The 21,938-nt window shown below is 40.2% G+C and overlaps 1 protein-coding gene across 2 annotated transcripts in view; it reads left to right on the forward strand.

The window, feature by feature from the left end:
• The window catches only part of LYST (lysosomal trafficking regulator), a 160,712-nt gene that overhangs the window by 114,095 nt on the left and 24,679 nt on the right, over positions 1 to 21,938 (forward strand). For both annotated transcript variants that reach the window (XM_007452943.1, XM_007452944.1), the window contains exons 41-44: positions 923 to 1,079; positions 10,812 to 10,952; positions 13,903 to 14,120; positions 21,000 to 21,230. In XM_007452943.1, coding sequence (XP_007453005.1) covers positions 923 to 1,079; positions 10,812 to 10,952; positions 13,903 to 14,120; positions 21,000 to 21,230 — 747 coding nt within the window. The remainder of the gene's footprint in view (positions 1 to 922; positions 1,080 to 10,811; positions 10,953 to 13,902; positions 14,121 to 20,999; positions 21,231 to 21,938) is intronic.

The following is a 21,938-nucleotide window of genomic DNA, read 5'->3' on the forward strand; positions in this document are numbered from 1 at the left end:
ATTACCCATTTCTGTGAAATTAATATTAATGGAATCCTGCTGGAGATTTTTAAAAACCCATTAGTCACATGTTACATTCTTCACAACAGTATCAAGATAGGAGCAGCTGAAGCAGTTTTCTCATATTCACCATGTTATCTTATGTCAAAGTTCCAGAAAGGTCCATCCAAGCATCTTAACAACTGTCACTGCTTGATTCTTCTGCAGCTAAAAATGCAGCAGTGCTATGGGAATCAAAGAGAAGTGACTCCAGAAAATTCACTGTCACCTGACTTTGTTATTAGAGACAGACAGAAGCTACAGGAGATGAGAATAGTGACAGATATTAAAAATTTGGTTGAGCTTCTTTATGATGGGAAGACAGGAGTAGTTGAAAAGTCACCACCGTCTTCATTATTTCTGTGTAACTCCACTGCAAAACAGCTATAAAATGTTATATTAAAGAATTCCAATAAAATGATGCAGGTTTTACCTTTCTATTGCAGTTCCTCTGCTAGAGAAGCATTTCTCTAAAGAATGTAGTGTTATAGCTTGAAACCCTCCTAAGGCGCAGACATCTCTAGTGAGAGTGGCAGCTCTTATTTATTGAGCCCTTGATCAGTTGAGATATATTAGATATATATTATCTAAACTGATAGTATTATCAGTTTAGATTTATGTATTAGTTGGGAGCCAGAGGGCTGGGAGGTGGGGTACAGAACAGGTGGGTTCTCTATGAGCAAATGAGAAGGTAAACGTGCACACAGTGCATGGTCAGGACTTAGTGGGGCACCAGACCCCCAGACTCTCAGGAGGGCTGAGGGCAAGCCATGGAGAATGGCGTCTAACGGGCAGCAGAGAAGGATGGGAAAGAAGACAAGTGAGGCGGCTCCAGCTCTGCCTGGAGCTCACTGTCACGAGTTCTGGTCCCTGTGTCCTTCAGTACCTGGAGGAGGAGTACCGCAAAGGAGCCCGGGAAGACGACCCGATGCCCCCGGTGCAGCCCTACCACTACGGTTCCCACTACTCCAACAGCGGCACCGTGCTCCACTTTCTGGTCAGGATGCCTCCTTTCACAAAGATGTTTTTAGCCTATCAAGGTAAGGGTTGTTTCATAACTACCTCAAAGGTCAGATTGGTCATCGGGGATAAAACACTTGACTGACGTCCTGAGAACGTACTGAAACTAATCAAACCATAGGAAAAAGAATTCTATATATTTCCCGCAACAAAATTCTCTTCAAGAAACCAGCAGTGGTACTAGGAGGACGCGGAATTCGCGTCTCCGCACAACTAGGGCACCTACCAGGCCCCAGTGGGGGACTGCGGACACCTGAGGCGACGGGAGGAACCCCCAGCGACCGGGTAGGACGCGGGGCGTGAGGTGGGGGGAGTGAAGGGGAGGAGAAGTGGAGGCGGGACGCGACTGGCGCCCCCGAGGGGACGGGATCCCAGGCCCGAAGGGGGAAATTGGGGGACCACTGGGAGGGCAGAGGATCAAAAGGGAGCGTGGCCAGGTTTCCCCTGCCCACTTGGGCCCCGGGGAGCCTGCTGAGACCCCCGGGCCTGATCCTCTGCCCACCGAGGCCCCCTGCAGCCGCGCGGGTCCTGAGGGAGTGGGAGGTGGGGAAGGGGGAGCAAAAGTAAAGGCCAGACCTCCGGGGCTGGCACCCCTGAAGGGTGGCTACGGGGGAGAGAAGGAGTTCCTGCACCCAGCAGGCCCCACACACGGTTAGGGGTCCATTGGCTACGGGGGAGGCCCTGGGGGAGACGGTGGGGGAGGGGCACGAAGGAACGGAGGGGAACGGGGCCAGCACTTTCCCTGTCCACTTAGGCACCAGGGAACATGTTGGGCTCCAGGGCCTAATCCTCTGCCCTCAGAGCGTCCCTCCTGCCCTGCAGAGCCCAAGCCCTGCCCCTATCCCCCCACCCGGGACCCCACCTCTACACACGGAGACCCCCTCTGAGACCCCCTCCAACGAGCTGGGCCTAAACCCCACCCACACACCCTCAGGCAGGACCCTGCCTCCAAACTCTGGAACTGTACACTCCAGAGACCCTCCTTTCGAGGTGCTGCCTCTCCCCTTCCATGCAGGTCCTAAGCAGAGGCCCCGCCCCACTTTGAAACGTCACCCCCCCCACCTGCCTAGGTCCCACTCCACCCTAAACCCCGCCCCTGCCTAAGTTCCATCCCCCGCCTAAACCCCGCCCCTATAGCCAAGGCTTTTTTTTTTCTTTTTTCCTCTTTTAGATTGGAGTTCTGTTTTGTTGATTCATTGTTGTTGATTCTTTTGTATTTTTATTTTTCCTAATAAATCTTTTAGTTTTCTAATTTTATTTTATTCTTTATACTTTGTTATCATTCTCTCTTTTTAGCTTATCCCCCCCCCCCTTTTTTCCTTTTTTCTGTTGTGGTTTTATTTTGTCTTGTTGCACTTGTTTCAATTATAGTTTTATTTTTCCTAATATATTTTTTTATCTTTCTAATTTTATTTTGTTTTTTATTCTTTGATATTGTACTGCTCCTTTTTTTCTTTCTTTCTTTCTTTCTTTTTTACCGCACCACAAAGCTTGCGGGATCTTGGTTCCCAGACCAGAGGTCAGGCCCGAGCTCCTGTGGTGGGAGCTCCAAGTCCAAACCGCTGGACTAACAGACCCCAGGGAATATTAATCACAGTGAGGCCTCCCAGAGATCCTAATCTCATAACCAAGACCCAGCTCTATCCAACGGCCTGCGAACTCCAGTGCCAGACATCTCAGGCCAAACAACCAGTAAAACAGGAATACAGCACCATCCATCAAAAAAAAGAAAAAGAAAAAGAAAGAAACGACAAAAAAAATATGTTACAAAGGAGCAAGGTAAAAACCTACAAGACCAAATAAATGAAGACAAAATAGGCAACCTACCTGAAAAAGAATTCAGAGTAATGATAGTAAAGATGATCCAAAATCTCAGAAACAGAATAGAGAAAATACAAGAAACATTTAACAAGGATTTAGAAGAACTAAAGGGCAAACAAACAGTGATGAACAACACAATTACTAAAATTAAAAATAACTCTACAAGGAATCAATAGCAGAATAACTGAGGCAGAAGAATGGATAAGTGAGCTGGAAGATAAAATGGGGGAAATAACTGCCAGGGAGCAGAATAAAGAAAAAAGAATGAAAAGAATTGAGGACAGTCTCAGAGACCTCTGGGACAACATTCAACACACCAACATTCACACTGTAGGGGTCCCAGAAGAATAAGAGAAAAAGAAAGGGTCTGAGAAAATATTTGAAGAGATTATAGTCAAAAACTTCCCTAACATGGGAAAGGAAATAGTCAAGTCCAGGAAGCACAGAGAGTACCATACAGGATATACCCAAGGAGAAACACACCGAGACATGTATTAATCAAACTATCAAAAATTAAATACAAAGAAAAAATATTAAAAGGAGTAAGGGAAAAGCAACAAATAACATGCAAACAAGGGAATCCCCATAAGGTTAACAGCTAATCTTTCAGCAGAAACTGCAAGCCAGAAGGGACTGGCAGGACATATTTAAAGTTATTGAAAGGGAAAACCTACAACCAAGATTACCCAGCAAGGATCTCTTTCAGAGTTAATGGAGAAATTAAAACCTTTACAGTTAAGAGAATTCAGCACCACCAAACCAGCTTTACAACAAATGCTAAAGGGACTTATCTAGGCAGGAAGCACAAGAGAAGGAAAAGACCTACAAAAACAAACCCAAAACAATTAAGAAAATGGAGCATACATATCGATAACTACCTTAAATGTAAATGGATTAAAGCTCCAACCAAAAGATACAGACTGACTGAATGGATACAAAAACAAGACCTGTATATATGCTGTCTACAAGAGACCCATTTCAGACCTAGGGAGACATACAGACTGAAAGTGAGGGGATGGAAAAAGATATTCCATGCAAATGGAAATCAAAACAAAGCTGGAGTAGCAAGTCTCATATCAGACAAAATAGACTTTAAAATAAAGACTATCATAAGAGACAAAGAAGGACACTACATAATGAACAAGGGATTAATCCGAGAAGAAGATATAACAATTGTAACTATTCATGCACCCAACATAGAAGCACCTCTATACATAAGGCAAATGCTAACAGCCATAAAAGGGGAAATCGACAGTAACACAATCATAGTAGGGGACTTTAACACCCACTTTCACCAGTGGACAGATTATCCAAAATGAAAATAAATAAGGAAACACAAGCTTTAAATGATATATTAAACAAGAATGACTTAGTTGATATTTATAGGACATTCCATCCAAAAACAACAGAATACACTTTCTTCTCAAGTGCTCATGGAATGTTCTCCAGGATAGACTGTATCTTGGGTCACAAATCAAGCCTTGGTAGATTTCAGAAAATTGAAATCATATCAAGTATCTCTTCCTACCACAACGCTATGAGACTAGATATCAATTACAGGAAAAAAACTGTGAAAAATACAAACACATGGAGACTAAACAATACGCTACTAAATAACCAAGAGATCGCTGAAGAAATCAAAAAATACCTAGAAGCAAATGACAATGAAAACACAACGACCCAAAACCTCTGGGATGCGGTAAAAGCAGTTCTAAGAGGGAAGGTTATAGTAATACAATACTACCTCAAGAAACAAGAAAAATCTCAAATTCACAACCTAACCGTACATCTAAAGCAATTAGAGAGAGAATAACAACAAAAAAAACACACACCCAAAGTTAACAGAAGGAAAGAAATCAAAGATCAGATCAGAAATACATGAAAACGAACTGAAGGAAACAGTAACAAAGTTCAATAAAACTAAAAGCTGGTTCTTTGAGAAGATAAACAAAATTGATAACCATTAGCCAGACTCATCAAGAAAAAAAGGGAGAAGACTCAAATAAACCAAATTAGAAATGAAAAAGGAGAAGCAACAACTGACACTGCAGAAGTACAAAAGATCATGAGAGATTACTACAAGCAACTCTGTGCAAATAAAATGGACAACCTGGAAGACATGGACAAATTCTTAGAAAAGGACAACTTCCGAGACTGAACCAGAAAGAAATAAAGTATAAACAGACCAATCACAAGCACTAAAATTGAAACTGTGATTAAAAATCTTCCAACAAACAAAAGCCTAGGACCAGATGGCTTCACAGGCGAATTCTATCAAACATTTAGAGAAAAGCTAACACCTATCCTTCTCAAACTCTTCCAAAATATAGCAGAGGGAGGAACACACCCAAACTCATTCTACGAGGCCACCATCACCCTGATAACAAAACCAGACAAAGATGTGACAAAGAAAGAAAACTACAGGCCGGTATCACTGATGAACATAGGTGCAAAAATCCTCAACAAAATACTAGCAAACAGAATCCAACAGTGCATTAAAAGGATCATACGGGCTTCCCTGGTGGCGCAGTGGTTGAGCGTCCGCCTGCTGATGCAGGGGACACGGGTTCGTGCCCCGGTCCGGGAGGATCCCACATGCCGCGGAGCAGCTGGGCCTGTGAGCCATGGCTGCTGAGCCTACGCGTCCGGAGCCTGTGCTCCGCAACGGGAGAGGCCACAACAGTGAGAGGCCCGTGTACCACAAAAAAAAAAAAAAAGGATCATACACCATGATCAAGTGAGGTTTATCCCAGGAATGCAAGGATTCTTCAGTATATGCAAATCAATCAATGTGATACACCATATTAACAAACCGAAGGATAAAAACCTATCATCATCTCAATAGATGCAGAAAAAGTTTTTGACAAAATTCAACACCCATTTATGATAAAAAACCCTCCAGAAAGTAGGCATAGAGGGAACCTACCTCAACATAATAAAGGCCATATATGACAAACCCACAGCCAACATCATTCTCAGTGGTGAAAAACTGAAATCATTTCCTCTAAAATCAGGAACAAGAAAAGGTTGCCCACTCTCACTGCTATTATTCAACATAGTTTTGGAAGTTTTAGCCACATCAATCAAAGAAGAAAAAGAAAGAAAAGGAATCAAAATCGGAAAAGAAGAGGTAAAACTGTCACTGTTTGCAGATGACATGATGCTATACATAGAGAATTCTAAAGATGCTACCAGAAAACTGCTAGAGCTAATCAATGAATTTAGTAAAGTAGCAGGATACAAAATTAATGCACAGAAATGTCTTCTATTCCTATACACTAATGATGAAAAATCTGAAAGAGAAATTAAGGAAACACTCCCATTTACCACTGCAACAAAAAGAATAAAATACCTAGGAAGAAACCTACCTAAGAAGACAATAGACCTGTATGCAGAAAACTGTAAGACACTGATGACAGAAATTAAAGATGATACAAACAGATGCAGAGAAATTCCATGTTCTTGGATTGGAATGATCAACATTGTGAAAATGACTATACTACCGAAAGCAATCTACAGATTCATTGCAATTCCTATCAAACTACCAATGGCATTTTTCACAGAACTAGAACAAAAAAATTTCACAATTTGTAAGGAGGCACAAAAGACCCTGAATAGCCAAAGCAGTCTTGAGAAAGAAAAATGGAGCTGGAGGAATCAGGCTCCCAGAATTCAGACTATACTACAAAGTTACAGTAATCAAGACAGTATGGTACTGGCACAAAAACAGAAATACAGATCAAGGGAACAGGATAGAAAGCCCAGAGATAACCCCCCACAGATATGGCCCCCTTATCTTTGATAAAGGAGGCAAGAGTATACAATGGAGAAAAGACAGCCTCTTCAATAAGTGGTGCTGGGAAAACTGGACAGCTACATGTAAAAGAATGAAATTAGAACACTTCCTAACACCATAAACAAAAGTAAACTCAAAATGGATTAAAGACCTAAATGTAAGGCCAGACACTATTAAACTCTTAGAGGAAAACAGAACACTCTATGACATAAATCACAGCAAGATCCTTTTTGACCCACCTCCTAGAGAAATGGAAAAAAAAATAAACAAATGGGACCGAATGAAAGTTAAAAGCTTTTGCACAGCAAAGAAACCATAAACAAGACAAAAAGACAGCCCACAGAATGGGAGAAAATATTTTCAAACGAAGCAACTGACAAAGGATTAATCTCCAAAATTTACAAGCAGCTCATGCAGCTCAATATCAAACAAACAAACAACCCAATCCAAAAATGGGCGGAAGACCTAAATAGACATTTCTCCAAAGAAGATATACAGATTGCCAACAAACACATGAAAGAATGTTCAACATCACTAATCATTAGAGAAATGCAAATCAAAACTACAATGAGGTGTCACCTCACACCAGTCAGAATGGCCATCGTCAAAAAAATCTACAAACAATAAATGCTGGAGAGGGTGTGGAGAAAAGGGAACCCTCTTGCACTGTTGGTGGGAATGTAAATTGATATGGCCACTATGGAGAACAGTATAGAGGTTCCTTAAAAAACTTAAAATAGAACTATCATATGACCCAGCAATCCCACTACTGGGCATATACCCTGAGAAAACCATAATTCAGAAAGGGTCATGTACCACTATGTTCATTGCAGCACTATTTACAATAGCCAGGACGTGGAAGCCACCTAAGTGTGCATTGACAGGTGAATGGATAAAGAAGATGTAGCACATATATACAATGGAATATTACTCAGCCATAAAAAGAAACAAAATCGAGTTATTTGTAGTGAGGCAGATGAACCTAGAGTCTGTCATACAGAGTGAAGGAAGTTCGAAAAAGAAAAACAAATACAGTATGCTAACACATATATATGGAATCTAAAAAAAAAAAGGTTCTGAAGCACCTAGGGGCAGGACAAGAATAAAGACACAGACAGTAGAGAATGGACTTGAGGACACGGGGAGGGGGAAGGGTAAGCCAGGACGAAGTGAGAGAGTAACATTGACATATATACACTACTAAATGTAAAATAGATAGCTAGTGGGAAGCGGCTGCATCGCACAGGGAGATCAGCTTGGTGCTTTGCAACCACCTAGAGGGATGGGATAGGGAGGGTGGGAGGGAGGGAGGGAGACGCAAGAGGGAAGAGATATGGGAACATATGTATAACTGATTCACTTTGTTATAAAGCAGAAACTAACACACCATTGTAAAGCAATTATACTCCAATAAACACGTTGAAAAAAAAACCAGCACATGACCTAAGCCACATGACCTTGTTAATGTCTTACATTTTAGCTTCAAATTGAACATGTCTAAGTTTATAAAAGTGCAATTCACTATTTAAAAATTAATGTCATTCACATAGCATAAAATTTACCCTTTTTACCCTTTTAAAGTGTATGCAATTCACTTTTTTATAATGTTCAACTTAATAATTATTTGAGATCACCTAAGTTATCTTTGGCCCCTAAAGGGGAATATGTTATTGTCAGTTGTTCTGACAACTGAGTGAGTTCTAAGTGGTTATAGGAGAGCCACACTGCCACCTTCACTGTAGTAACTGTCTAGTTAATCTTCTACCTCGGCATTTTCAGTGGCAACCCTCAGGCCTGAAGATGACTTAGATAGAGATGAAGTTACTACTTTGCGTGCAAACAGGGACACACTCACCTATCAGTTTCCAGTGAGAACCATGGTACTAGTCCTGTATTGTTCCTCCTGGTGCCCAGAATCCTTTATGGAATCATTGTCCGTTCATTTACTCAACCCTTCTTGAACTTCTGTATATATTTATACTCATATGCAACCTCTTGGAGGAATGAATTTTATAGACTGGGGACTACTTGGTCTATAAAAGGGGCTTTCTTATATTTGTCCCTCTGTCTGTACAGAAAACAAACGTTCAGTATGACAGCTGTTCAAATATTTGAACATTACTGCCCTGTCCCCCTTCTCCCCTCACTCTTGTTTATTCCCAGGCTAATTATCCTTAGTTAATTTGACATACAGTTGAGAGCTTCCTATATGCAAGGCCTTATCCCAGCTGCTGCAAGGAATACAAAAATAAATAAGACAGTTCTGTACTTAGTAAAGCGTTTAAAAACTCATATTTAAGCCGTGTTTGCTCTGGTTTCCAAACCTGTCACTGCTCTGCTCTTCTTTCTGGACATGTTCTGATTTGTGAATGCTCTGATTAAAACGTGGCAGTCAGAATAAAAAAGAATATTTCAGATGTGGTTTGGGATGACTGCAGTGTATAAGAGAACTGTTACTGCCCTCCGTTTCTTTTCAGGTAGCCCAAGGATATAGTAATATAAAACTCCCAATCAACTATTATGCCAGGTTTTCCTATTGTGTATTTAAGAATGATTAAAAAAAAAAAAGAAAAGAAAAGAAAACAGGGACAACCTAAGTCCCCATTCAGTTTCTTCTGATTAATTTAAAATGATGTGTGATGGCTTTTTAATATATTTCTAGACTTCTCATTTAGTCCAGGGTTTCTCACCTTGGCACTGTAGTCATTTTGAGCTACATAATTCTTTGTTATGGCGACTGTCCTGTGCATTGTCGGACATTTAGCAGTATCCCTGGCCCCTACCTACTAGATGCTAGTGGCATCCCCTCCCACCCAGCCGTGAGAACCAAAAATGTCTCTAGGCATTGCCAAGTGTCCCCTGGGGGACAAAAGTGCTAGGTTAACAACTACCAGTTGAGTTCATACATGTTCTAAATTATAGGAAATGTAGTATTACTTTTTTTTATTAAGAAGCTGCAGAGAATTTAAAAATCCAAACAGAAACCTCAGTGTGCTTCTCCTGTTCCACAGTTCTGTAGTCTCTACTCTAGATACTGTGATTCCATCATAGCCTCACAGAACTGCCTTTAATTTTTCTGGATTCCATTTAGATTAATAACTTTTTCTCCTGAGTGAGTTAGTAAATATTTCTTTAAGTGGCCCTCCCTACTTTCTGAGAAAAAAAGAAATATTTATAAACCTAATTTCTCCCCAGATTTTATTTAGTGCCCAGCCAATGCTGACTCAACAGAATAGGTGAGAAAGTAGTAATAGAAAATGTTGCTCGGCAAAGCAGGTCAGGCTTGCGGAAGATTTAGCATATTTTTAAAAAATTGTGCCTTGCTTGATGCTGAAATTAGTCTCTAACAGTCTCCAGATAAAAAGATGTGTTCAAATTTCAGCAAGTTGAGAGGAGTTTTGGATGGTACAGCATGGTTCTGAAGAAGCATCCATGCTGCTGCTGTTTTCAAGGGCTGGTCTTTAGATATCATTTCATATTCTAGGATAGAAAGTCTGAGAGCTGTTGACAGAAGAGACAGGGTCAAAACTCAGTTCTTGATTATTAATAGTGGTCACCAGAAAAACTTAACAAAGGAGTAAGTATTCTTAGTTTTATTTTCATTCATAGGAAATTTTACTTAATTTTTTAGGTTAGAACATCTAAAAAGTAATGCCCCCCCCCCAAAAAAAAAAAGAAAAGAGGGAAGAAAAGAGGTAAAGAAATAATATTGCTTCTTGATGGGGGAAAAAAATTATTTTACCTATATGAACTTAAATTTTCCTTCCTTATTCTTTCATTCAGTAAATAAATGATTATCCAGTTCCTAGAATGTGCTCAGTTTGGTTGATATCCCAGGTCTCTGCTTTTACGGAACTTTCATTCTACTTGGGCAGACAGTAATCAATTAAATAAGTGATATACATTTATCTAGCTATATGTACTATGAAAGCATAATACCGATTAAAAATAACATAATGCAGTTGCAAATTATGTAGAGAAATATTTATTTTCAAGAACACGAATAATCTTCTAAACTATGGACAAAGTGAACATCATTTTAATCTTTTTGAAGTAGTAAAAGTGAATTAATTGTAACAAGTTTCAAATGGAATCAAGTCTTTGTGTCTTAAGTGTGTTATTTGTATTTTTTCAGATCAGAGTTTTGACATCCCAGACAGAACTTTTCATTCTACAAACACAACCTGGCGTCTCTCCTCTTTTGAGTCCATGACTGATGTGAAAGAACTTATCCCAGAGTTTTTCTATCTTCCAGAATTCTTAGTTAACCGTGAAGGTATAACAGTAAATCGTTTCTAATTTAAATTTCTGAGTGTTTTTACTTACTTTATAATTTTCCAAAAATAAAAATGCCTTTTGTAAGTCCTAAAATTTGAGTCCCCAAATAAGAGAAATACCTTGACTTATTAAGTATATAATGTTATTTCCAAGTGAGCTTGAGGATGTTAAATATTTTATAGGACTAGGTATATCTGGAAAACTGTAACTTTTAACTATTAACAGTATTTGTAAACATGTATTTTAATTCTGTTACAGAACTTGCTTTATTATTTTCTCTGATTACAAAAGTTATAATATGCTGATTATAAAAAGAAGTCATGAATTTATAAAGAACAATGTGAATTAACCAAAATCTCAATGATTTTATGAGGAATGACCAAGTTAGAAATAAAACACTCTAACTAGAGTTATCTAATAATGAAAAGGAATACTGGAAGATAAAATCAGATTTTCTGTGATGCCAGTGACCGACAATCTTGGTAATCTTACCTGTTCTTTAATGTAAGATCAGTTAATCCTTTACAGGGTATCTTTGGGTCATTTTCCTACATTACTTAATTTCATATTTTTATGTGGCCTTTAGGAAATACATGAAATTGAGAATTATATCTTTAGAGAGGTTAATGTTGGACAGATTACTTTTTTCCCCCTATATTAACTGGCCTCTCTGGAGTTATTTAGAGAATCATTAATAAATCTGTGCTGCTAATTACCTGGAGCAAGCTTCATAGTGTTGCCCAAGTGAGAAATGCCTCAGTGAAATATCAGCACCTGCGGTTGGGGGTACCTGCCTTGTGGCTTTCAATCAGGGACTCATTTCTCTGTCCAAAAACCACGTTCCTCTGTGGTTTCTTATATGTATGTTCCTGTTATCTATGGCTGCATAACGAGTAACCCCAATACTTAGTGACTCAAAACAACATTAAATGTATTATCCATCACAGTTTTTGCAGGTCAGAAATTCAGGAACAGCTCAGCCAAGTGGTTTTTGTGGTTTTGGCTCAGGGTCTCTTGTGCATTCAGATTGGCTGGAGCTGGAACATCCAGGGGAACAGAGCAGCACGAGGCTGGTGGGCATCTCTCTCTTCAGGTGGTGTCCATGTGGTTTCTCCACGTGGACTAGTGTGGACTTCCTCACAGCACAGAGGCCTCGGACACCCTACTTGGCAGCTCAGGGTTCCAAAGGCAAGTGTCCGTAGAGAGATGAGCAGAAGCTGCATGGCCTTTTCCAGCCTAGCCTTGGAAGTCACACGGTGGCACTTATACTGCATTCTGTTTGTGAGGTAGTCACAAGTGCCTGCCCACATTCAAAAGGAAGGAGAATAGACTTGGCCATTTGATAGGGGAGCAGCAAGATTCTAGAAAAGCATGCACAACAGCAAGTGTTGTTATAGCCATTTTTGGAAACGATAACTTGCTATAGCATACATCCTGCTATTTCCTATGAGCATTTCTATAGGCCTCTCATTGTACCTCCAGGCATCTGCTCTGGGTGAACAGTGTCTACCTCTGTGATGTGTCCCCAGAGCACCAAAAATTTGGGAATGATTTGAGTTCACAGAGACCCCCTGTGGCTCAACCCCTCCTAGCTCAGCCCTTAGATGCCGCATCACCATTGATCAATCAGTAAGTCTCTGCTGCTGCCCCTGAAGCCTCCACATAGAGTATGGAGGTGCTCAGCCAGTACATCCCAACGCTGTCACCCTGCAGCTGTCTGTTGGATGACTGCTGGGATTTTTGAGGTGACCCTCACCCCTACCCCGTATTAATTTTATATAAGCCCGTAGTTGATATTTTATATCATATCATTTCAGAGTACTTCCAGAATTAGTGAAGATCCTTCCAACTGTTTTCACAAGATCAAGAAGTAGGCAGACAGCAACTTAATTTTACATGGAGCATAATTAGCTTTTAAGAGGTCTTTTTTTTTTTTTTTTTTTTTTCCTGGCGTTATGCGGGCCTCTCACTGTTGTGGCCTCTCCCATTTGCGGAGCACAGGCTCCGGACGCGCAGGCTCAGTGGCCATGGCTCACGGGCCCAGCCGCTCCGCGGCATGTGGGATCTTCCCGAAACGGGGCACGACCCCGCGTCTCCTGCATCGGCAGGCGGACTCTCAAGCACTGCGCCACCAGGGAAGCCCTTAAGAGGTCTTTTTAAATTTGGATTCTGCTATGGTGTTCGGATTTTCTGTCCATTAAAAAAAAAAAAAGCACAAAAAATATTTCTGTTCAAAGGTAACATTTCCTTTAGGACAATGTTTTAAAGAAACACTTCTGAGATTTTTGTTTACACTAGCAGACTTATAAGGCAATTAGATAATACCTTATTTACATCGCGGAAGAACTCTCTTACTCAGTGTGTTAGTATAATTTTGTTGTCCACAGGAATGCTTAGTGGAAATGAAATCAGAACAGACCTATAGATTCACTATAAAATTAATAGACTAAGACAGTTCATTCTAGGAATGTGTATACTTTGTATTCGTTGAGTTTTTAAACTACAGAATGCTAATACTTACTACATATAAGTAGTCTTGAATTTATTATATGTTAACACCAATCATTCTGAAATGCTTACACAAAAGCCTTCACTTTATTTTAATCAGGTTTACAATTGAGGTATTTTCTCATTTGATGCATTTGAAGATTTGATAACTGGAATATTGGAATTAGTGGGCAATGATTTTCTGCTTGTTTTTCAATATGATATAAAGCAGTGGAAGGGTGAAGTTGAAAGATCTCAGATTCAGTTAGGATAAATAGCGTTAATCCACATAGCTCTGTGAGGGGTAAGTCAGCAGGTGAGCAACGGTGTTACTGTCCTCTCGCTGCTCCTTCTCCAGGTTAGAGCACACAATAGCTGTTTCTGTGAACTCTTACGATCTGCTCAGTGGGCCAGAGCATGCTCTGGGGGAGATAAACATTGATATTACTCTTCTCTTTTAGGTTTCGATTTTGGTGTACGCCAGAATGGTGAACGGGTTAATCACGTCAACCTCCCGCCTTGGGCACGTAACGATCCTCGTCTTTTTATCCTCATCCATAGACAGGCTCTAGAGTCTGACTATGTGTCCCAGAACATCTGTCAGTGGATCGACTTGGTATTCGGTTATAAGCAAAAAGGGAAGGCCTCTGTCCAAGCCATCAATGTTTTTCATCCTGCTGTAAGTGACTCTTTTAAAACGCTGCATTTATATAAGGTAGAAGGTTAGACTGTTTCTTTACAATACCTAAGTTATCAAAGAGAATTGACAAAGACACTAAACTTGCCCAAGATTTTTCAGGTTTTATATTTCACCTTTTTAAGAATAACTAAGATACTATCTGTCAGGGGTTCCCCAAGACCATCCCCAGGTTGGATGAGGACTTAACAACTCAGCATATAGTTGTGATTACAGCTAAGGTTTATTACAGTGAAGGGTACAAAGCAAAATCAGCAAAAGGAAAAGATGCACCGGGCAAAGCTGGAGGAAACCAGGCACAAGCTTCCAAGAGACTTCTCCCAGTGAATCACAAGGAACTCACTCACTTCCTCCAGAAACAAATTGTGACAGCACGTGTGATGTTGTCTACCAGGGAAGCTCATGAGGGATGCAGTGCCAGCATTTTTATTGAGGACTGGTCATGTAGGCACCCTCTCTCTCACAAGTCCTGAAATTCCAGGCGTCCAGAAGGAGACAGGTATTCAGTATACACCACACTGTTTGTAGAGTTTGGGTGCAGTGAGCCACTCTTATCAGGTAGAGAAGGTGGGAACTCTCTTGAAATCCATGTTCCCAGACACCAGCCAAGGACCACATTTGCAGGCATGCCATCCCAAGGAGAGCAGTTCAGGCCTGCCGTGTAACTCTTTTCTGCATACTCTCCTGTATATCAATACATGTTCTATTTTTAAATGGTCTCATTTTTCCTTATTGCACGAGCAATATTTGTGCCTTGTTAGAAAAATGTATAAGATACAGACTGCAAAAGGAAGAAATTTTAAAATCGACTTTGATATCATCATCCAAAGATAAATATCAAACCACCTTCTAGACTTTTATCTATACATATGTATCACTCCATTTATATAATATTAATACTATTTATTATTCCAAAGTATGGCTATCTAATAGTTTATTTAACCAGTGCCCTATTGTTGGATATATAGTTCGTATGCATTTGCTATTAAAATTAATATTCCTCAGATTATTTCTTTAAAGGTACCTCTTTACTTCTTCAAGATAAATTCCTAGAAGCAGAATTGTTACACCTCAACATATGTTTTTTAATGTTGTTAGATAGTCTACCTTTAAAAAAAAAAAATCTATTCAGGAAACATTTATATTGCTAGGCTCTAGGGATACGAAGGTGAATAAGATTCACGTAGGGAGGGAACATATATGAATGGCCAGTAAGCAAATGATAAAGGTGCTGGCACCTTTAGTCATCAGGGAAATGCAAATTAAAGCCACGATGAGTTACCACTTTATATCCTTGAGAATGACTGAAAGTAAAAAGATTAATAATTCCAGGTATTGGATAGGTGGAATACTACTCAACAGTGAAGAGGAATGGATTTCAGATGTCTGTGACAGCATGGATGAATCTCCAAAACATTTTACACTGAATGAAAGAAGCCTTACATAAGAGTACACACTGTATGAATCCACTCCGTTTACATGAAATTCAAGAACATGGAACATTAATCTCTTAGTGGTAGAAATCATGGGGAATTTATCTTAAAAATGGTTCTTTATTTCTTTAAGATAATTTCCAACCTAATTGCCTCTGGGGTGTAGCGTAGTGACTGCCACAGGTGCACCAGGGAACTTTCTGGGGTGATGGAAATGCTCTATACCTTGATTTGCGTGATGGTTGCATGGGATGGTACTATAAAAATCTGTATTGTTTTATTGTACATAAAATATACCTCTATAAAAATGTAGATAAAATTTTATAAGTTTTAAAGACTGAGGTGTAATTTTTGAACTTTGTTCATATTTGATGCAAAATGTAACTTTAAAAGCAATTAAGAATTTGGACATTAACCTCAATATACTCTGTGCCTATAATACTGGCACAAATTTTCAATTGTTCTCATATAAAATTCACATTAAAAGTATCTGCATGCTGAAATATACCATTTAATTCTCATCTTACTAGATTTTTTTCATTAATTCTTTGAGACTTTAGAGCTTTAAAAAGGATAGAGTTTATACCATTGTTCTAGAAAATTTAAATACAATTTATTTATTTATTTTGCTGCACCACGCGGCATGTGGGATCTTAGTTCCCTGACCAGGGATCTAACCCGTGCGCCCTGCAGTAGAAGCATGGAGTCTTAACCACTGGACCACCAGGGAAGTCCTGTTCTAGAAATTTAATAAAACTCAATTCATGGGACAAAACCAAGTGTCACAATTAAGCACATAGTCTCTAAATCCACAGTTGAGTTCAAATCCTCACTCTGTGACTCTACCACTTACTGTGTGACCTACAGTGTGACCTTAACTTCTCTGTACCTTAATGTACAAGTTTGTAAAATGTGAACAATAATACCAGCCTCATAAATAAGAAAATGCAAACAGGGTAATGTCTGCCATCCAGTTAAGTGCAAATAAATGTTAACTTTGTAAAAGGGAATGTAGGGGCTTCCCTGGTGGTGCAGTGGTTAAGAATCCGCCTGCCATTGTAGGGGACACGGGTTCGAGCCCTGGTCTGGGAAGATCCCACATGCCGTGGAGCAGCTAAGCCCATGTACCACAACTACTGAGCCTGCGAGCTACAACTACTGAGCCCACGTGCCACAACTACTGAAGCCTGTGCGTCTAGAGCCCATGCTCCACAACAAGAGAAGCCACCGCAATGAGAAGGACGCGCACCGCAACAAAGAGTAGCCCCCGCTCGCCACAACTAGAGAAAGCCTGCGCACAGCAGCGAAGACCCAACGCAGCCAAAAATAAATTAATTCATTCATTAATTTAAAAACAATAGAAAAAGTATTTTAAAAGGAATGTAAAAATGCCTTTTGATCTTAATTCGTCATTCACCAGTATATGGGGTTCACTAGAAACTGATACCACAGTATGTAAAGATACTAATTTAAAGTGAATTTTAAGAGTCCTGGATATCGGATTATTCCATTCTTCATTTGAATTTTCGAGTATATTAAATCAAGCAACCATTAGGAATGAGCCTGCTTAGATAAGCGTTTATAACAGGTATTTGAGCCCTTGTGGTCGTACGAGGGTGGTGGCGAGGGGAGTGGATGTTGAAGATTAACTTCTGAAGAATCTTTGAAACTTTTTTTTGGTATTTATAGAGATGTTCTATGCAGATATAAAAATGAAATTTGCTGACTGATTCAATGCTAAAAGCTAAATTACACAAGCGAGATGCACAAGCATGACAGATCTATACCCAGCTACTGACGGCTAGCTTTAAAAATAATAAAGTGCACATCACCCTCCATCTGACTCTAACACTAAGAAGAAAAGTGTAACAACACCCTTCATGTTAAAAAGCTTGCAATTTTCACTGCAGATCTTTCAGATCCACTTACAGTTTTCATTAGAACCTAAATAATAGTCTTTTAAGCTACCTACTAACATTCTATTGCAATTTCATTTTTATATACCTTTTCCTATATATCGCTTTGGACAAATGACTTTTTCAATAATTTAGTATTACACATGAAGTCTTTATATATAAATAAACACTAGGTGTGAAAGAAAAGGACAGTGACAGATCCTGAATTTTTACTCCTTTTCGAGACTGATTATTGCCCTGACCCCCTTTCTCTCTAGCTTCATGTCCTAAGAAAGGTGACAGCATGGAGGACACCAGTCGCGTGGAACATTAAGTGTGCCAACCTCTCTGCAGTGTTTTGGTTGAAGGTGGAATACCTTGACTGTTTCTCATCCAGTCTTCTGCTGCTTGCCGGGGAGGTGAAGCTGTCCCGCTTCCTCCGTTGACAGCTTTGCCTGGTTGGCTGAGGGAGGCTGGAAGGATATACATCACATTACAGCCTTCTCACTGCCAGGTTCTAGTCAGGTTCAGCAATATATGTGGAAACGTGCACAGCAAACACAGAGAGAGGGAATCAGAATTCAGTTAATCCTCTCCAAGGATAAATAAAGCATGGATGAGTTGCTCTTGCGCTTACAGGATGGAAATCTCAAAGACTTTGCTTGGGTTTCAGTGATGCTGGTGTTTAGAATCCTGATTGTTCAGCCCAGACAGGAGAAGAGATATAGACCTACAAAAATCTAGGTTCCTTACTAATGTCTCTGTATGTAAGAAAATACATCTCAGTAGTTGATATTCTTAGACATCTTCAAGATGGGGTAGCGACACAAAGTCATCCTGTGACACCAGCCATTGTGTTTTGAGAGGAATCAGACTCTTTCTTTGAGCATATTCCCATCAAAGAACTAAAGGGCATTTGGATATCACGTAATTTCAGGCAGACACAGATGGTTTTGAACTTCTAGTTCTCATTTTTAGGAATTGAGAAATTGAGGTGCGGCAGGTTCCCCTAGTTTTCTTCAGTCTTCGTGCTGCCATATAGCTGCATTCTCTTGTCTCTTTTGATTTTGTTGACCACTTGAAATGATTTTGACCAATTCCCTGACTCTAGTTTTCTGACCAATATCTGACAGGCAGCCACAGAAAAAATAGAGCCACCTACTAACCTGCTTGCAGAAGCTATTTTGGGTCAACTGAATTGAAACACCTGATTATTTTTCATCAACTCTCACTGAAAGACAAGACCAAAGAAAAACCTCATTTAGTTTTTCTTTTTTTTTTAATTTGAGGTATAATTGACATACATTATATTAGTTTCCAGTATACAGCATACTGATTTCAATCATTTGCAAAATGATCACCACAGTTAAGTCTAGTTAACATCCACCCCATATGTAGTTACAAAAATTTTTTTTCTTGGGATGAAGACTTTTAAGATTTATTTTCTTAGGAACTTTCAGATCTGCAGTACAATGTTATTAACTGCAGTCACCATGCTGTACGTTACATCCCAGGACTTAACTTGCTTTATAGCTGGAAGTTTGTACCTTTGGCTCCCTTCACCCGTTTGCCCACACCCCACCTTTGGCAACCACCAATCTTATGAGCTTGGTCTTTGTTTGTTTAGATTCCACATATAAATGAGATCATACTTATTTGTATGGTATTTGTCTCTCTCTGTCTGACTTGTTTCACTTAGCATCATACCTTCAAGGTCCACCCGTGTTGTGACAAGATTTCATTCTTTCTTATGGCTGAGTAATAATTCCATTGCATGTATTTACCACATCGTCTCCATCCATTCCACTGGTGCATGCTTAGGGTGCTTCCATGTCCTGGCTATTATAAATAAGGCTGTAATGAACATAGGGGTGCGTGTATCTTTTCAAATTAGTGTTTTCAAAAATACCCTGAAGTGGAAATGCTGGGTCATATGGTAGCTCTATTTTTAGTTTTCTGAGGCACCTGCATACTGTTCTCCACAGTGGCTGCACCAATTTACATTCCCACCAACAGTGCAGAGGGGCTTCCTTTTCTCTACATCCTCGCCAACCGTTGTTATCTCTTGTCTTTTTGATACTAGCCATTCTCACAGGTGTGAGATGATATTTCATTGTGGTTTTATTTGCATTTTCCTGATGATTAGTGATGCTGAGCGTCTTTTCATATACCTGTTGGCCGTCTGTATGTCTTTTTTTGGAAGAATGTCTATTCAGGTCCTTTGTCCCCCCCCCCATTTTCTTTTTAATTTATTCCTTTATTTATTTATAATATTCCTTTGCAGAAAAGTTCCGTAATTTTTCCCATTATTTTTTTAACGTCTTTATTGGAGTATAATTGCTTTACACTGTTGTGTTAGTTGCTGCTGTATAACAAAGTGAGTCAGCTATACGTATACATATATCCCCATATCCCCTCCCTCTTGCGTCTCCCTCCCACCCTCCCTATCCCACCCCTCTAGGTGGTCACAAAGCACCAAGCTGATCTCCCTGTGCTATGCGGCTGCTTCCCACTAGCTACCTGTTTTACATTTGGTAGTGTATATATGTCAATGCTACTCTCTCACTTTGTCCCAGATTACCCTTCCCCCTCCCGGTGTCCTCAAGTCCATTCTCTACGTCTGTGTCTTTATTCCTGTCCTGCCCCTAGGTTCATCAGAACCTTTTCTTTTTTTAGATTCCATATATACGTGTTAGCATACGTATTTGTTTTTCTCTTTCTGACTTACTTCACTCTGTATGACAGACTCTACATCTATCCACGTCACTACAAATAACTCAATTTCGTTTCTTTTTATGGCTGAGTAAATATTCCATTGTATATATGTGCCACATCTTCTTTATGCATTCGTCTGTCGATGGACACTTAGGTTGCTTCCATGTCCTGGCTATTGTAAATAGTGCTGCAATGAACATTGTGGTACATGACTCTTTTTGAATTATGGTTTTCTCAGGGTATAAGCCCAGGAGTGGGGTTGCTGGGTCATATGGTAGCTCTATTTTAGTTTTTAAGGAGCCTGCATACTGTTCTCCATAGTGGCTGTATCAATTTACATTCCCACCAACAGTGCAGCCCCTTTTTAATTAGATGGGTTTGTTTGCTACTGAGTTGTATAAGTTCTTTATAGCTTTTGGATACTAACCCTTTATCAGATATATGATTTGCAAGCAATTTCTCTCATTCAGTAGGTTGTCTTTTCATTTTGTTGATGGATTCCTTTGCTGTGCAGATAAATGAAGTCTTATATGATATTCTCTTAAATTAAAAATTAATTTTATAAACATACCTAATTAGCACCAATCAAGGTACACTATTTTCATTCATCCATTCAGAAGCATTGATCATTCCTATTCTGATCTCACTGAGATTATTAATGATTGTTAACCTGTTCAAAAACATTTTAAAATCCTTTTCATTTGAAACAGAGAAGACTAAACCATTGCTTAGAGAATAAAGCAAGTTGTTGTTTTCCCCTTCAGTGTTATCGCCAAGTCTTGCTTTTTACATACCTCTCGTTTTCTTTTATTCTTCAGACATATTTTGGAATGGATGTCTCTGCAGTTGAAGATCCAGTTCAGAGACGAGCACTGGAAACCATGATAAAAACCTACGGCCAGACCCCTCGTCAGCTGTTCCAGTCGGCCCATGCGAGCAGACCTGGCTCCAAGCTCAACATCGAAGGGGAGCTTCCTGCTGCCGTGGGGTTGTTAGTGCAGTTTGCTTTCCGGGAAACCAGAGAACAGGTCAAGGAAATTCCCTATCCGGTATGTCATTTGGATTTCAATAGAATTCAGCAAAAACTGCCTCAACTCCTGAGCCATCAGGTCCCCTCCCAGGCTCTAGGGGCAGGGAAGTGAGTAGCATGGTCCTGGCCTGAAGGTGAGTGCCAGCCAGTGAACACGGATGCCTGCATTACGTTCTGTGTGTAGGAGATGCTGTGTTAGTGCTATGAAGAGAGTACTTTGGGAGCTCAGGTCGGATTGTGACCTCCCTGAGGGTCATTACTGGGGAGCGCCTCACCAGGCAGTGACATAACAGGCATTGCAAATGAGAGGAAAGGAACCATCCAGGACTCGAGAAGCGTCTGAGCATGGCTGTGCCAGTGCAGACATGCCTAGCGTGGTCCTGGTTATTATCTGCCAACAGAGGTGCTGACCAGAAGTGTAAATGTTTGGGTTTACAATGAAGGGGGAAATCGTACATGTTTTTTTTGGCCCCTCCAGGTTGTAATGATAAGAAGTATTGCCTCTTAAAATGGGAAGTAGGGGGCTTCCCTGGTGGCGCAGTGGTTGAGAGTCCGCCTGCCGATGCAGGGGACACGGGTTCGTGCCCCCGTCCGGGAGGATCCCACATGCCGCGGAGCGGCTGGGCCTGCAAGCCATGGCCGTTGAGCCGGCGCGTCTGGAGCCTGTGCTCCGCAACGGGAGAGGCCATAACAGTGAGAGGCTGCATATCGCAAAAAAAAAAAAAAA

Source organism: Lipotes vexillifer, unplaced genomic scaffold, assembly GCF_000442215.2.
Source record: "Lipotes vexillifer unplaced genomic scaffold, Lipotes_vexillifer_v1.1 scaffold1088, whole genome shotgun sequence".
NCBI lineage: Eukaryota > Metazoa > Chordata > Mammalia > Artiodactyla > Lipotidae > Lipotes > Lipotes vexillifer.